The sequence below is a fragment of the Zalophus californianus genome, chromosome 1 (assembly GCF_009762305.2).
Source record: "Zalophus californianus isolate mZalCal1 chromosome 1, mZalCal1.pri.v2, whole genome shotgun sequence".
NCBI classification, from domain to species: domain Eukaryota; kingdom Metazoa; phylum Chordata; class Mammalia; order Carnivora; family Otariidae; genus Zalophus; species Zalophus californianus.
This window is the reverse complement of record NC_045595.1, coordinates 8,183,093-8,200,528: the sequence shown is the minus strand read 5'-3', so window position 1 is coordinate 8,200,528 and position 17,436 is coordinate 8,183,093. Positions and strand designations below refer to the sequence as shown.

The 17,436-nt window shown below is 52.7% G+C and overlaps 1 protein-coding gene across 10 annotated transcripts in view; it reads right to left on the bottom strand.

Annotated features, from left to right (window-relative positions):
- SMARCA4 (SWI/SNF related, matrix associated, actin dependent regulator of chromatin, subfamily a, member 4) overlaps positions 1-17,436 on the bottom strand; it is an 88,419-nt gene that overhangs the window by 2,018 nt on the left and 68,965 nt on the right. For 4 of the 10 annotated variants that reach the window (XM_027582845.2, XM_027582846.2, XM_027582844.2 and 1 more), the window contains 5 exons: positions 16,344-16,606; positions 2,187-2,295; positions 1,623-1,724; positions 536-668; positions 247-389 (listed from right to left, as the gene is read on the bottom strand). In XM_027582845.2, the coding sequence (XP_027438646.1) occupies positions 247-389; positions 536-668; positions 1,623-1,724; positions 2,187-2,295; positions 16,344-16,606 (750 nt within the window). The other 6 variants (XM_027582848.2, XM_027582851.2, XM_027582847.2 and 3 more) reach the window with 5 other exon arrangements.

Here is a 17,436-nt window from a genome sequence, read left to right as displayed (position 1 = left end):
ACAGAGGGGGCTGTGTCTGCTCAGGGGTGATAGATGGGGGGCTGTCTGCTGGCATCTTCCAACCCGGTGCCTCCTGACCCCACCCTCGATACAGACCCAGTGCCACTGGCCTCAGAGCACTGGTTCCACTAGGGCCACACAGACCTGGTGTGGAGTTATGCCGCGTACAAACCGCAGCCTCAGTTTCCCTGTCTGTGGAGTGGGGTGTTAAGAGTACTGACCCACGCCGGGGCCCTGGGGGCTCACCTCCTCCGGCTCCTCCTCACTGTCGTCATCGCTGACCACCGGCTTGGCCCGCGAGCCGCGGCTCGGCCGCCGCCGGCCCCCCTTCAGCCGGTCCTGTGCCTTCTCCTTCCGGCCCAGCTTGATCTTCACTTTGACCGAGCGGGCTGGGGGAGGGACCAGAAAGCGGGGCGGAAAGAAAGACGTGAGCTTGGGAGCGCACGGCAAGCCGAGCCAGGGGCAGCTGGGAGCTGCCTGGCTGTGCCGCCGGTCTGCCCAACCTCCCCCCCCACCCACCCCGGGCGGGACGCACACTCAGACTCCGAGCCTTCCTCCTCGGCCTCCTCCTCTTCCTCACTCTCCTCGCCCTCACTGTCGTCTTCTTTCTCTATTTTCTGCCGCACGCTGGTGAAAACCGACTGCAGGACGATGGAGTCTTCGTAGATCTGGAAGGAGACGTGTGGGGTTTGAGCGGGCTGGGGCCTGTGAGGGCCACTGGCCCTGCCGTCTGGCCGGACAGCCGGTGCAGGGCAGAGGGCCCTCAGTACCCCTCTCCCAACCAGGGCCTGAGAGAACATGAGATGTGTCAGTTTAGGAACGACTACAAGTTCCTCCCTTCCTCTAAAGACTCCTAGCGAGCACGGGCTTTTAAAGGCTCTGAGAAGGTCTGCTGTAATGCTGGAAACACATGTCCCCTGTTTAAGGCAGCATTTCCCCCAAATTTAGGACTGTAAAATCTCTTTTCCACGAGAATCAATCCTAAGTACACTTAGGAAAAGTTTGCTAAGTTGAGGTTGTGTGTGTGTGTGTGTGTGTGTGTGTGTGCGTGTTAACTTCACTGCAGGAAAGGACATATCCACACGATTCGAGAAGTCCCTAGTGAATTCAAAGTAAAATTCCAACATATATACTGGATTGCTCACTGAGTCATCCTGGATGGATCAGACTGAGTTTATTTCCTCTAATCTGGTTGTTTTGTTTTTTTTTCCCCTGCCTCTTTTATTAAGGAATACATTGCTTTTATAGTTGACAAAATATTCCAAGGGGTTGAGAATTCTTTTTTATCAATCTGTTGTAGCATCCACACTGGCATGAAGCCCAATGTGGGGCTTGAACTGATGACCCTGAGACTGAGCCCCACGTTGGGCTCCCGGCTCAGTGGGGAGTCTGCTTCTCCTTCTCCCCCTGCTTGTGCTCTCTCAAATGAATAAATACAATCTAAAAAAAAAAAAAAAAGACCTGAGCTGAGATCAGGAGTTGGACACTCAACCAATTGAGCCACTCAGGTGCCCCTTAATCAGTCAATTTAAAACAGAGCAAGGGGCGTGCTGAATTGGGGCCTAGCTGTGAAGGTGGCCAAAGCTAGGAGTGTGTGCCCTCTGCCCCGGGGGCCTCCTCACCAGGGAGCCCTCCAGGTTGAAGGTCTGAGCGTTCTGGCACAGCAGCATGACGTCCTTCTCCAGGTCATTGAGGCTGCGGTACTTGTGGTTGCGGATGCGCTCCTGTGGGCGGTGGGAGAAGTATTCTTACCGCGGGAATCTGCCTTGTGCCCAGGGACCCTGGGGCCGGGAGGCCCTCTGCCTAACAAGGTCATGGCCCTGTCTTCTGGGCACCTCTGTACAGACTCGAAGCCCAGGCCCACTGAACACAGAGCTGCACTTCTGAAGCCTAGGTTGTGGGTAACCTTGAAGGAGCCCCGAACACACTGCCCACCAACACACCCTTAGGGCCCTCTCCCACAAACTGGGCTACTGGGGCTCTTGAGGCCACGAGGAATCCCAGGAGCCTGTGACTGGGCCCCTGGTCAGAGAGCCCAGGCTCTGCCCAGTCCGCACCGTGGTCATCTGTCCCATACACCCCAGTAACGCCCAGATGCGGAAGGTACTGGGTCAGATTCCCCAAACACTGATGTGGGCACACTTCTGCGGAGAACCCCCACTTCCCACATCCTATGCCAGGCTTACCTTTATCTTCTTGAAGTCCACAGGCTTGCGGATGAGCTCGTAATACTCGGGCAGCTCCTTGCGAGAGGGCAGCTGGATGAACACCTCGCTGAGCTGACGTCCACTACTACTGCAAGGCGGGACACAGTGGGCGTCACTCCCAGGCCCCACCTGCTGGGGGAGCCCCCACTTCGACACCACCCATTGTTTGAGGAATGAGAAATTCAAAGCGCTCAGGAGTTATCTCCCATACATGTACTGTCTTGTGAGTTCTATAACATTCTTGAGAGGGAAACATGCCCAGAGGGGCCAGGGATGCATTTGAATCCAGACTCTGCCCTCCCCCAATCACCCCCAGCTCCTGGAGGGAACATCACCAGAGGCCGTGCAGCAAGAGCCTCAGCACTTCAGAGAGGCAGGATCATAATTATAGTTACGTACAACGCAAAAATCAGTTGGCTTATGTAGGGAGCAGTAAGTGCCGGTTTTCAGAGAGAGACCACTTTTTGCAAGTTTTGCAAGCATGTCTCTCACAGGCAGCAGTCGAGCCGTGAACTCCACTGGCAAAGACCGGTGGAGGAGAGATGCCCCCTGGAAAGACCCTAATGGAGACCTGAGCGGTTTTCTAGTCCTTGCCACTGGGAAAGCACTGGTTTTCCACAAGGGAGCAGAGGAAAGACACACCGGGAGCAGCCCTGAGCCGTGACGGGGTCCCAGGTGCTGTCTCCTGGGCCTCACTACGAGAGGAGCTGTGCACTTGGCCACCAGGCTGTGCCACAACCCAGGCCTGGCTCTGTCTGGGGACAGGAGCTCAGAGGGGACATCACTCCTGGGCCTGCCTGAGGAGGGAGGGCGCAGGCGCTTCGAGGACTGACAGACGGGAAAAGACAAACTCTTATGAGCTCAGTCTCCCTTTCTGGTCTGTCAGCCTGGAGACACTGACCCTGCCCTGGGGGACCCGGGGAGCCGGTGAGCTGGGCGAGGCCCTGCTCCAAGGCTTGCCTACAGGTGGCCTGCCCTCCCTTATCTGTGCCCAGCTGGACCCAATACAGGGCAGGATGTGGCTAAAAACACAACCTGGAAGGAAGGGGGAGGCTGGCACTCCGAGTGCGGGCACCCACTTGGCACTGGGATGAAAGATTGGAAGGCAGAGACCCAAGGCAGGCTGTGTGTGGGCAGGGCTTGCTGGGAACATGTGTGTCAAGTGTCCAGCCCAGAGCAAGGACTGAATGGTGATGGCTGTCTAAAGCCAGCAAGGTTGGGGCGCCTGGGTGGCTCAGTGATTAAGCGTCTGCCTTCGGCTCAGGTCATGGTCCCAGGGTCCTGGGATTGAGCCCCACATTGGGCTCCCTGCTCCGCAGGAAGCCTGCTTCTCCCTCTCCCACTCCCCCTGCTTGTGTTCCCTCTCTCGCTGTGTCTCTCTCTGGCAAATAAATAAATAAATAAAAAGAAATAAATAAATAAGTAAATAAAGCAAGCCAGCCAGCCAGCCAGGTGCAGAGACCAGATTCCAGCTCCTGTCTGTATGGCCTGTAGCTCAGACGACCCCAGCTGCCCCGTGATGCACAGAAACCCTGAATGAGCAAAGTTTCTGGGATCCCAGCCAGGAGCAGCCTCGGGGAGGCAGTCCTGGCAAAGCTGCTCCTTAATGTAGCCGTGATGTTGGGAGCATCCGGCAGTAAACCCTGAAGTGCCCTCCCTGGAGCAGCAGGTTTCCCTTCTCTCTGGGAACAGGCTGGTGGGTGGCTTGGCCACAGACACCCAGAGCTTGTTTACGTATCTCTGAAAACAAGAACCGGTATCCAGAGGCACCGGGCGCTCGACCCGGGAGAGGCAGACCCGAGCCGCAAGCCACCACTCACCCACCTGCACGTGTCGTGCTGTCCCCCTAACCTTCTCAGAGCTTCCCTTTCTCATCCCAATAGCACTATCCTTATACCCTTGACCATGATGCACAACGGCAGCCACAGCTTCCACTCTGAGCCAGGACACGCAACTGCAGCCGGAAAGTACCAGAGATTTCCCCGCACAGGGTCTCCCTTGCTCAGTGAGATGAACTCTGATGCTTTCTCCACTATTTCACTTTCTAGAAATGCCAGTTGACCCACTACATTCATTTTGCTGCTCACTGATGGGTGTGAAGAGCGTGCTGTGCACGGTGCTAAGGCTGGGCTCTCTAGGCCACACACGCCCCGTGCTCATCTGTGACATCCGTGAAGGTGGCTGGGCCTTGGGATGTGCACGGCCCTCGAGGGAGCTCACGCAGTAGGACTCTAGTGCTGGAATACAGTGGAAAGTTTTGTAGTAAAACCCTCTCACTTCCATCGGGCTAAGAAATCGGTGGAGACAGGAAAGAACGGGGAGCAACGGGGCGCCTCTTACAAACCTTTGGAATGAGGGTGTCACTGAGGAGTAAAGGCCTGCCTGGCCACCCTGTGCGTGACGTTTCTCTGGTGCAATGAGCTCAGGAGGCCCGGAACTGGGTGCGCATGATGGACGGACAGGGCCCCAGGACGATGGGGGACTTTTAAAGGCTTCCTCTCGCAGACAGCAAATCCACTGTCATAACATTTTAGTTGCCAAAGTGCGGAGATGTCATTTTTAATCCTTAGAAGTCCTCTGGAGACCCCCACCCTACCACCAGGCGGCGCTGCGGCGGGCTCGGGGCCAAGAACCTTCCAGCCCTCCTCCCCTCTGTGTTAGAGGTGGACAAGTCACAGCTGCCCACCTCACTGAGCCTGGCCCTCCAGACCTCTGACCTCAGCATCCCTCTCCCCCACCTCCTCAGAATCATCAAAGCCACTGCTCCCCGGGAAGCCCAGCTGCAGCTGTCACGTCACCTCAGAGCAAATGTCCGCTCCCCCCAAGGTTCTGCGGCCGACCCCCCCCCCCACTTACAGATGGTAACAAAAAAGAATGACTGAGATGTAAGATCCTTAGGGCTCAGCTCCCTGAGGCATGCTGGGCTCCTGAGAGCCCGCCTGACCTTTGGGACCTGGGTGGGCTTGGTCCGCTCGCCCACCTGCTTGGACTGGCACCCGGGCAGGGTATCCGGAAGCACGTGGCTGCAGACACTCCCGTCCAAGCGTCCGGCTTGCACATCTTCTGGGCACACACCGGCAGGTGGAGAGCTGCAGAGCAGGGCAGGGGCGCTCCACGTCGGTGGACACCGAGCCCCCGCTCACTGTGCCCACGCGGGCATTCCTGGTCGGTGTGGCTGTTCTACACGCTGGCTGCGAAATGCTGTCTCTGTGTGCTTTTAACTCACGATTCCTCGGTGAGCAGCGAGACCAGGCACCGTTTCATAGGTGGAATGGTCCCCTGACGACCTCTTTCCGACAGCACCTGTTCACGTCTCCAGCCTCCTTCGGAGAGCCCTTTTCGCAAACCCCTTTTCCAGTCTGTGTCGTGTTTTCTTACCTCCTGAGGGTGTCTTTTGATGAACGGATCTTAGTTTTAATCAAATTCCTGTTTATCAATACTTCCTCTTCTACTTGGTGTTTCTCCTGTCCTGTCACAGAGGTACTGCATTTTGTTCTAGAAATGTTGACAATTCAACCTCTTTACATTATTAGCTATGAAGCCAGTCGCCTGGATCAGTGTCACTTCTCCCAACCAAATCCTATGTGTCTGAGTCCTCGCTAGACCAGAACACAGCCATGAGGGTAGAGGCCTTGCCTGTGTTATTTCCTGCTCTATCTCTGGCACCGGAACAAAGCCTGGTACAGAGCAGCTGCTCAATAAACATCTGCTGAATGAAGAAGAAACGGCTCAGGGTGAAAGTCTCAGGCTCACGGAGCAGGGTTCAAACTTGGGTGTCACAAAGGTCATCTCCGAACAAGGGTGCCTCACCGCCCCGCGCCCCCCCCATGCCGTATGATCATTTATATACCACCCCGTTCCAGAAAGGATTGGCAGCAACTACCAGGAAGCAGCCCCCGCCCTGAGAAGGCACTGCTGTGTGCCCCTGTCAGCCTCCTGTCTTACGAGACTTGCCCTGAAGAAGCTTCTGCAGGCAGAGCGATCTGGGAGTGAAGGAGCTTGGGAAAACCCTGAGGCTGTGAGGCCCAGACCTCCCTTCAGACATAAGCCTGGGCTCCCACCTGGTTTGGCAGTAAGAGTGACAGCAGCCTCTGCCACCGATGTGCGTGGCAAGCATGAGGACGCAACGCGGAGGCTATTCCCGTGCCTCCGGACACCAGCTCCAGAGCAGGGACTTCCTTCTACCTCGTTCACCGTCCTGCCCCCATTACTGCAGGACACGAGACACGGTCGGGGCCCCTTGCCGCAAGCCCCCAGTTCCTCCTGAGTCTAGGCCAGTGGGTGCTTCTCGCTGAATGAGGTTTGGCAACAAGTCTAACTCTCTAAGTCTGCTGGGGCAGGGCCTAGTCTAGTTTTACAGGCTCTTCTTGGATCCTGAAGAGCCCTGATAAGAATCCTTATTAGTCGACCCGTCCAGATGGCGTCTGCCTCCCTACGGAAGTGGGCCCTCCCCTACGCCAACTCAGGGTTCTGGTGGCGCTGCCCAATACTGAGTCCCAACCTCTCCCCAAGGCTTGGGCGGGATCAAGTGCTGTACCTCACCCATCTGGTCTTGGTGATGGGTCAAGGCAAAGGCCCGGGACACAAGCTAGCCAGTCAGAGCCCTCCCTGTGACTGACTTTCCATCAGGAGTTGAGGAAGCAAAGGTTGCTTTCCTCTTGGGGTGTGAAGCCTTCAGGACGGAGGAAGCCCAGAGCTGTGGCAGCCACAGGTCACTGTACGGGGTAAGGGGAGAGGGGTTGGACAGTTCTGGGTCCTGAAAGCTAGTCTTTGCTAACTCCTCCATGGTCTTCCAGCCAAAGGAATCCCTAGACATGAAGGTCTCAGAACTAGCTTCCTGACACACAGAGCCTAAAAGTCCAAATGTCCCTTCACTGTGTCCTTAAAATAAAATTACAACATGCAAAGAAAGAACAAAGAGAATCAGAATAGACTAAGAGGCCCCCGAATGGGACAGAACCACAAACTCTCTGCATCGAAGAGGTCACCCACCCATATCCCTTTCCAACAGATGGAGAAACCAGAGAGGCAATGAGAGCTGGTGGCAGGCAGGGCTTGCGCACAAGTCGCCCCCCATGACTAAGTCAGGGATCTCTCCCACTCATTCCCATATGCTGCTCTAAGTCAAGGGTCAGCAAACTTCTTCTGTAAACCACCGGTGTAAGTCTTTCAGGCTTTGCGGGCCATCTCATCTCTGTCACGACTATTCAGCTCTGCCAAGTGGCCACAGACAAGACGCAGAAAAATGAGCTTTGGCTGTGTTCCCATAAAACTTACTCTATGAACAATGAAATGTGAATTTTCTATAATTTCATGTCATGGAATATTATTATTCTTTTGATTTTTCTACAATCCTCTAAAAAAAACCATTCTTAATTCACAGGTGATACATACACAGCTGGTGGGCCAGATTTATTTTTTTGCAGGTTTGCTGACCACTGGTGTGAATCGTAAAAACAACAGAAAGATATGTCTGTCCGTATTGGGGATGGCAACATACTGCCTGGTGCCCTCACCTTCTTATCCTCCGACCAGTGCAGACATTGCAAGCAGATCAGAGCACTATCCCTTTGCCCTCAGGCAGGCACAAGCAATCAAGTGAAGATGGTGCCCAAGAAAGACCCTGCCAGTCAAGTATGGAGGTGGTCCCAAACTGCCAGGAAGGACTCCCTCTCTGTCCCTCAGCCCTGCTCTCCTTCCTAGAGTCCAGTTCAGTCCATCTTCCCATGACATCGCTCAATGACACCTTCAAGCCCTGGGACCATGTTCTCGCTCTTTTTAATTGCAAACTTTTTTTTTTTTTTTTTTAAGATTTTATCCAGTTATTTGACAGAGAGATAGAGAGAAAGCACAGATAGGCAGAGAGGCAGGCAGAGGGAGAGGGAGAAGCAGGCTCTCCGCTGAGCAGGGAGCCCGATGCGGGGCTTGATCCCAGGACCCTGGGATCATGACCTGAGCCGAAGGCAGCCGCTTAACCGACTGAGTCACCCAGGTGCCCCCATGTTCTCTTTTGACCCTTGATCAGCGAACTGAACCTGCAAGATCCCGGATATGAATGGCTCAGCAGTTTCAAAACTGATTTAGCCACAGACTGTCTGAAACAGAATCTTAGAAGGTTTTCCATAAACAAAACTTGAAAGTGAAATAACAAAACCTATTCATTTACTTCATTAGTATACAATTAACTTTCTAGGTTCAATTTTTTGACGTGTTATAAAATCAAGGATAACTCGAGCATTAGACACATGAGAGATCTGATCCACTTAGTTATAAATTCTTTATGAAGAGCCTGCACCTGCTGAAAGGGCAATCTCAGTTGGACTTCACAGCTGCGTGGTACAGAAACAATTCTGACTCCCGCAGAAGGGAAAGGAAAGGACGTTCACCAGTGAGCCCACTGAGAATAATGGTCTGTAGGTTGCTGGCCCTGTGCTCTCAGCACTCTCCCAGTAGAGAGGTATGGGGAAGCTTTGTTTCAGGGTGCGTGTGTCAAGTCCAAGACTGGCTGCAGGTCATGATGCTGGTTAAATGTCTAATGAGATCAAAGTTTCAAATGAGGCAAGGACACATGTGGGGGGGGGGGATGTGTTTCTTAATACAGTTTAACACTTCGATCCAAATGTCATTATAAAGAAATCCTGATTCTGTGCAAAAGCTTTTTATCTTGATGAAGTCCCAATAGTTCATTTTCGCTTTTGGTTCCCTTGCCTTTGGGATAACTGAACTCTACCTTTGAAACTAATGGTACGCTATATGTTAATTAAAAAAAAAAAGTAAAGAAACAAGTAACCCGAGTTGGGGAAGCACTTGGATTTGACATTTCATTTTGGAGGCGAGACCCCGGGCTTTGAAAAAAGATGCATGACCCGGGATTATACAGAAAGCAGCAGCTGGATCATAATCCAGGCAGGCTCCTAGCTGCAGGCACCCGCTCTGCGTGCCCGTGCGGCTTCCCCGAGCAGACCCACAAGCGCCGGCCTTGCACCACGCTCTGCAGCGGCCGGAGCTCAGAAGACATCAGCTATGGGTGATGAGGACAAAGAGCAGGAAGCCCAGGACCTGTTCATGGCACTGCAAAGAAAATTTCTCAGGATGAGAGAGAGGGTGAAAATGAGAGACAAAGCCAGCCCAAGCCAGCCCAGCTCTCCCGGGAGCTGCGGCCAGAGGCACTCATGCAAGTGTAGGGGGGCCCGAGGCCACCTTCTGCAGAGCTGGGTGACCCGGGCCTTGAGAAGCGTGCTTCCTGGCTGGAATGGGTCAGAATTTGCAGCCCACTGGTACTACCGGGAGCCCCTCAAGTGCTGAGCAGCTCTATAGCAGCGGAGACCACAAAGCCCCTTCTGAAATGGAAGAGACCTCTGGATGCCCACGCTGGAACACAGGGAGCTAGGGGTCCTCTGGTCCATCTGGAGCTGACAGATCCAACCTCCATAGCTTCCTGAGACCCTCATACCCACTCTCCCTTCCCTCCTAACTTTTAAGCTTAGTTAACTTACGTCTTTAACTAGTTTCACCTTAGAACCTTGACCTTTCAATTCTTTTAGCTAGCTGTCCTTTAGCTTTGTTTTAAAATCTACCTATTCTTTCGTGACTTCTCATTTACTTGACCTTGGACCTTCTGTCCAAGGACTTTGTCCTTTGGACTTCTTGTCTTACCTGTTGATTATCTTCTGTTTTGATGAGCATTTCTTCACTGTTTTCCCTGAGTACAGAAGGAGGGCATGCTTGCCCGAATGCACGAGCACTTTAGGAGGATCTCACACAGGACTCCATGGGAGGCAAAAGGGTGTGACGTGTTCGCCCAATACCACTTATTTCTGGGGGCCAGTGTCTGTACCCGTCCTGTTTTGAACTTACATGTAACTCTAGTTCTAAGCCGTTCTAAGACTGCTGCCCTGTCTTCTTCTACTGTGACGACCAACTACCAGCAGGGAGTGAAGCCTGGGGCCAGAACTGGCAGGGTGGCAAAGAGGAAAGGTGCAACTTCATCCAGCAAATTCTGTGGCAGCCTCGGAACCTCAGCACGACTCAACAAGGGCCACTGGGCCCTCAGCCCGGCCTGCACCTACACGAGGCTGGCCTGGGCCTTGATGATGGGGATCAGCACTTATCTAAAGACATCTCACCTGAGTGTTTCTTAGGACAGGCTCCGGGCTAGGTGCCAAACCGAAAGTGCTGACCCCAGAGCTGGACCCACAGGCAGAGAGCTAGCTTCTCCTCCTGCAGCGTTCCTACTCTGAGCTTGGGCTCCAGATGAGGGCTGTATGGCGTTCACAGGCCGCGGCTGGAGAACCCTGAGGCCTCTCTGCCCCCTCATGAAACGGCTCCCAGGCCGGCCCACCCTCTACTCTTTCCCCTGAAGGGGACTATCCTGAGGGGATTGGAGCCACCTGCAGTTACCTTTCCTGGGGAACACTTCAGCCAGACAACCTCCCCTGGGGCTTGCTATATTGCTCATTTTTCTTGCAAATCAATATACAAAGCTTTCAACTCCCAAGAGCCATCTGCTCTTTGATTCTGAACAGGGAAGTGCAGGGCTCCCGCAAGGGCAAAGGGAAAGCGGTAATAGGTTTTAAGCAGTGGCTACCAGGCCCAGGCCAAAGCTGCCACCACAGACGTGGCAAGGGCCTTGCATCATCCACAATAGATTCAGGGCTGGTCTCTAGGCAGCCTGCCTGGCCCACGATACCTCACATTTGGGGTCTCTACAATCCCATTTGGGGGATTCCACTTCTATGCTGAGGACCTGGAAACTGAGGCAGGGAGATGGATGTTGAACCCAGATCTCTGTGACCCTCAAGCCGTCCAGTCCTTTTCAAGTGGCTGCCTCCTGGCAGGGGGAAGGGGGAAGGGGACCCAGAGGGTCTGCTCAGTGGGGCTCAGCCATGGGAGGCTTAACCTTGGCAGCCTGAACACATCCACCATCTTTCTGAGCCATAGAGAGTAACTTGTGAGGATCTTCAGAGGTTCCCTTCTGTCACGTCAGTATGATGGAGTTCAGGAAACCTGGAGCTGACCCTCCACTGCCCAGCACGTGCTCTTCACAGCAGCTGTAATTCTGCCCTATAGTGGGGAGCACAGGTGCTACAGAGGGTCCTCTGGAGCCTGCCTGCTTAAAAGGCTCCTCCCAGCAGACCCAGTTCTCTAAAACGGCCCCCAAGGCACTGAGGTATGTGCTCGAGAGCACACACCCACGGACTAGCATCTGCAGACAGTGCCCTGGCTACCTATCTTAAGGATTACGGGATGAAGACACCAGCTGGCAGGACACATCGCCCTACGACAAGGTCCCAACCTGACCGGGAACCTATGCCTAACTTACTTCCACGTTTAGATTTTAAAGCGAAAATCCCGACCTTCCAACTTACTTTCTTAACTCCAGTTCTAATTCTGGCTGTTAACCATAGGATTCCTCGATGCAGTTTGAGATCTCCAAGCACCAAGGAGAAGGAGCCCTGTGAGGTCTGCATGCGTGCTCAGCCCAGTACAGCCCCTTGCCTTAGTTGGCTTCCTCTGCACACAGGATGCCCATCCCCTCGGCCTCAGGGCCTCTGCATATGCCGTCCCTTTTGCCCATGACACCCCTTTCTTCCTCTTCCCCTGGAGGGGCCCTGCTTATGTGGCACACCTCTTCAGGCCACACTCGACACGGGGGCCTTGGGAGGGAGGGGCATGGCAGTCCTGAACGTGAACAGGTGTGAAGGGAGCAAACGCTTCTAGATCAGGACATTACCTCTACATGGACAAGGATGTAAGTACAAAGGCAATTATCAAATGTGGTTGCACTGGTATTGAAATACAACTGGGGGAGATCTCGAAATATGTAATCAAAAGCAACATCTGGAGCAATGCCCACCAACAGAAGGGTGGCCCCGCTCACACACAGCAACAGACACACAGCAGAAGCACTCCTCTCAAGTCATTGTGTGGAAGATGCAACCCCGGCTCCCATGGGCAATGGAATGGAATCAGCAGCACCCGGCCCTCTCGCTCAGCAAGGCAGACTCAGGAATATCGAATCCAAATGCTGACAATGTCCTGTAACCATTTACTGGCATCCAGGAGACACCAAGCTGTAACAATTCGTTCTCTCCTCAGGCTCCATGTTTAACTCAAGTACAGAATTTAGTTAATTAAAATGTTCTGGAAAGCAAAGAAAAAAAAAATTTGTTTTTTTAAATATAGATTCTCTCTTCCGGAAATGAGCTATACAGGAAGTCTGAGACAAAGTGTGTGATAGGCTACTTCCAAATTTACTCCACTTTGGTTCTCTTTGGTGTGGCATGGTGTCTGGTCCCTCAGAACCTTCCAGGTGCCTGATGAGTGTGCCATGAGAATTTAACCTGGTCCAAAGAGAGGTCTGGCCTTTATGCTGGGCTCCTAGGGAGGTGATCTCTCAGCCCTTGAAATGTCCTGCCTTGTGGGCTGCCTTTGTTTACCTGGGGGCCTTTGGCCCAGACAGTCTAAGACTGTGACTTAAGGCAGGGGTGATGGGTCATGTGGCATCAGCTCAACCCACAGAGGAGCTAGAGACTGCGGCCAGCCACATGGGTGGTTAGTCGTGTCTCCGAGAACAAGTTCCAATAAAAACTCTAGACAGCAAAGCTTCCTTGGTTGGCAGTGCTCTGTGAGTCTTGTCTCCCAATGCTGCCAGGGAAGTGAGCGCTGTCAGCGACTCCCTGGGGAGAGGGCGGCTGGAAGCTCCACACACAGAACTCTCCATGATGCTGCCCTGATGCCAATCTTTGTCCTTGCACTGTAACAAATTGTAACTGTGAGTTAAGCAGCTTTCAGAAAGTCCAGAGAGTCCTTCTAGAGAATTAGCAAGCCTGAGCGTGGTCTGGGATCCCTGAGCTCTGCAGCTGGTGTCAAGAGTGAGGGTGGTCTCACTTCTCATCCAATCTCACAACAGGGTGAACCGTACTGTTATTTTCCCTGTGGTTTCAAATTCAGGATGTTAAGGAATGTCAAAAATATCCATTAAATAGGCCAGCCTTTCACCCAAACGTCATCTTTGAAAGTATTTGCTACGAGGTAACTTCACAAGCAGGAAAACAGGATTATTTTCCCGAGCCTCTATGTCCCCTGCTTGATCTTTTCCTATGGGACCACCAGCAAAGCAGCAAGCGGATGGACCCGCTCCAATCGCAAACCAAGCGTTTCTCAGTGTCAGTATGTGGGAGGCCTCCTTTAACGACCACATATACAAAATCCACTTGTAACTTCTCTACGTTTCGTTACACTGTAACAGAGAACTCCCAGTCCTGTGATGCCACCCATTCCAGGAGGACACAGGGTTAAATGTTAACCACGCATCAAACCCTCCACTGAGGTGTCCTGCCACTCGGGTCTCACTCCAGCTTGGAGTGCAGTTCTGTGACTCCAGAGCTGGGGCTTTCACCAAACTGGATCTCAGCCTCTTGCAGGCGAACAGTCTCCACAAGGGGTCACGGAGCCCTTAGAGCCAGTTTCAGTTTCAGGCCTGACTTATCACCCCATCTTGCACGTGCTGGAAGAACACTGCTTGCAGCAGCTGGGGGAGTCAGTTTCTCTTTTCTCATGTGATACATGGCTAAGGCTGATGCTCAGAGGTCTTTTGCAGTAAGTCACAAGATGACTAAAAAAAATGGACACCCTTTTTTTTTTTTAAGTTTGAAAATATCCAAGGCCTTATCAACAAGTTGAGGATGCTGTTTACAAGCATCTTGTTTTTTGTCTTTTTTTAAACCAAGGTGTATCATAATAGAGGAAAGCATGCATATCAAATGTTTATCTCGATAAACGTTTTCGTGTCTTTTTAAATTTTATTTATTTATTTGAAAGAGAGAGAGAGAGCAGGAGCAGGAGGAGGAGCAGAGGCAGAGGCAGGAGCAGACTCCCCGCCAAGCAGGGAGACCAACATGGAGCTGGATCCCAGGACCCTGAGATCACGACCTGAGCTGAAGGCAGACACTTCACCAACAGAGCCACCCAGGCGCCCCGAACATTTTCACGTCTTGAGGTAACCACTGTTCCACACCCATCACCATGGATCAGCTTTTCAACTTCCTACAACTGGAAGCATCCAGTAGGTACTTGCTAGCGTCTGGCTTCTTTCACTCAACAAAACGGCTGTAGGATTCTCCTGGGAGTGAGGGAGTGGTGGGGTGTCTGTTCTGGTGGTGGCTGGAATCTGCTCCTGGGTTAGGCACCGCCGGTATGTGTTCCTGCGGACAGGCGCCGGCTGCTTCATCTGGGGCAGCTGTGACCAGGGCTGCTGTGCGCGTGCTCGTACCGGTCTCTTGGCGGACGCAGGCATTCAGCAACCTCTGCTTTACAACCAGGATCGGAGTCTCTGGGTCAGAAGGTTTAGTGCCAAAGAGCGGTCTGCTCCCATAAGCGAGATGTGAAGTCCGACTACTCTGGTGGGTGTATGGAGGCATCTCTGGTTTTATCGTGCGTTACCTTGATGTTACGGTGTCGGTGCCGATGATCCCGAGCACCTTTTCACAGGCCGTATCCCACAACCACATGGTCACTGGGACATCTCCTTCCAGGAGATGTCTGTTCATGACTCTTGACCATTTTAAAATTTCAGTCGGTGCAAGTATTCGGGGGCTTCATGAGGGTGTCCTTGGATGAAAAGATGTTCTTAATTTTAGTGACATCATTTTATCAGTCTCTCATGGTCAGCAGTGCTTGTGTCCTGTTCAGGAAGTCTACGCACACATCAAGGCCCTGAAGATTTTCACTGATGCCTTCTTCTAGAACTTTGTTTGACCCTTCACATTTATGCCTCCATTTCAATTTAACACCTGTGTAAGGTGCTGGGTAAGGTCAAGGTTCACTCGCTTTGGATATCCAAAAGATCAGCATGACTTTTGAAAAAGTCCATCCTTGCCCCCTAATCTTCAAGGATCTTCTTCATTTTGATAATTTTAAGACTCCCTTGCAAAAAGATAATTGGGAAGAAAACACTGGGATCTATCGTTTTCACTGGGTTTTTGCACATTCCATATTTCAAATAATTGTGACTCTTCCACTTTCTTCTTTGTGGAATTTGCCTCAAAGGTGAAGTGTGCGTATCACCTCAGTATTTTCTTCTCCAATACAGATGCCACATTTTTAGGGTGGGTGGTTGAGCTGAAATACGCCTTTCTCAGTCATTTGTTTCTCTTCTAATAATAAAAGATTCTTTTTTTAAGAACAATTTATAACTTTTATTTGGGTACTACAATCATCCCACTAGCCCCCAGAATTTCACTCTTGCTAAGAGCCTCTCCAAATGACGCACTGAGGCTTACACCTCGACGCTTTTCCCTCCTACAGATTACAATTTACCCTTACTTTGTTTAATGACTGCCACGCGTTACTATAAAATCAAGCTGGTATTGGCCAGTATGCACCAGAAAGTGGACTGAGAAGCTGGGGGAGCAGTACGAGCTGAGCCCTGAGCAAAGTTGAGGCCTCATGCCGCTGCTGGCCCACTGTGCACATGCTCCCGGGGAGGGCCTGGCAGAACCGTTATTTTCCTATTTAATTGGTACTTGTGATCCACAAACAGATCTGTTGCAGTCTCCTATTTTGTGTGTCTGGGAGGGCAGGGACCCCAAATCCCAGAGTGGAGCCTGATCAGTCTTCGCAACAAGCGGCCCACCCGTGATGGCCCATGGTGGGAACTGGGCTGGCATATCATCCAAGTGTGGGGAGAGGGTAGAAAGTCTAGAGAAGGAAAGGTGCTTTGTCTCGGCTCCAGCCACACGGGCTCTCTCACTACAGTCTACGGGCCGTGTGATTGGCGCCTCATCACCGCACAGGTTCCTCCATTTCCCTCCCCCTGCCCATCACCGGCCACCTGAGGCCTCTCCGCCGGCTCTGGCCTCTGCTGGAGCACTTGGCCCCAGACCTCCATTCCTCAGGGCTCCCCCTCAAACGTCACCATCCCTGAAAACAGCCCTGTCTCCACCTCCCCACGACATTTTCTCTTCCCTCTCTCATCGCAGTTGACAGAGCGCTTGCCTCTCGCAGACCGTAAGTTCCACGAGGGCAGGCGTACCGAGACAAAGACAGGCCACCAATATGTGTGCAGTCACTGGAGGGCCGGGCGAGGCACCTCCGAGGACCCCCAATGCCCACCCGCTGTGCTCCTTGGCTTACCTGTCCTTATACTTGATCACAGCATCCACGATCTTCTTCATCTTCTTGGTGAGGTTGGGAGGGTTTGGGGAGAGCTTCTCGGCAGGTGGCCGCCCGCGCTTCTTCTGCTTCTTGCTCTCGTCGTCCTTGTCACGGCTGCGGGTGCTAGTGGTCGGGGTGGAGGAGCCGGCATCGCTGTCCCGCTTGCGCTTCCGAGACGATTTCTTCTGCCGGACCTCCTCTTCGATCTCCTCCAGCGTGCCCTCCTCGATGGCCTTCAGGGTCAATAGTGGTAAAATAGGACAGCCAGCACCGAGGTGGACAAGCAAAGGCCGCGGTGCAAACTCGCAGGCCCCAGCTGGGCGGGACACGCTGGGGGCCCCAGGCGGGTTCCGAGAGGCCACGACAGGCTGGCTCTGCCCCCCCAGGTGCTCCCTGCCCGTGCCTGGCCTTAACAAATCAACAGTTGCATTTCTTTACCAATTAAAGAGGTACATCCCCACCGAAGGGAGCCCGAAGACTTGGACCCTGGAATCCCTCCACCCGGTGACGACACTACTGATACTTCTGCTCTAGAGCCTCGGCATTTTTCTTAAAAATTGTGGCAAAATGTACATAACACAAAACTGACCACTTAACCATTTTTAAGAGTGCACTGCGGGGGCATTAGGTACGTTCACACTGTGTGCAGCCATCACCACCGGCAAAGCCAGGACTCTCCCGGCCCTCCCCACATACTCGTGCAGCACCGAGGACAGCGATGGCATCGTATCCACACGCCGTACCGGGACTCACATTTTTGCTTACTATGTCCTGGATGTACTTCCTGTCGCTTTTCTGCAACGTAATTTTTGATGTCGGTTTAGTATTTCATTGTACAACATACCCTCATTTAGACTTTCTTGGGCATTTCGGCTGTTTCCATTTGGGGGCGGGGTGCTAGTCTGACCAATGTCATGACTGTCAGCCATATTACCTGTACATAGACTCCTGCTAGTGAAACTGCTGAGCAGAAGGACCTGACTATGAACAAGATTAATTTCTGAACAACACCAATTGATTCGTTCCCAATGACAAGGGCTCGTTTGCACATTTTATCCCCACAAATAGATGA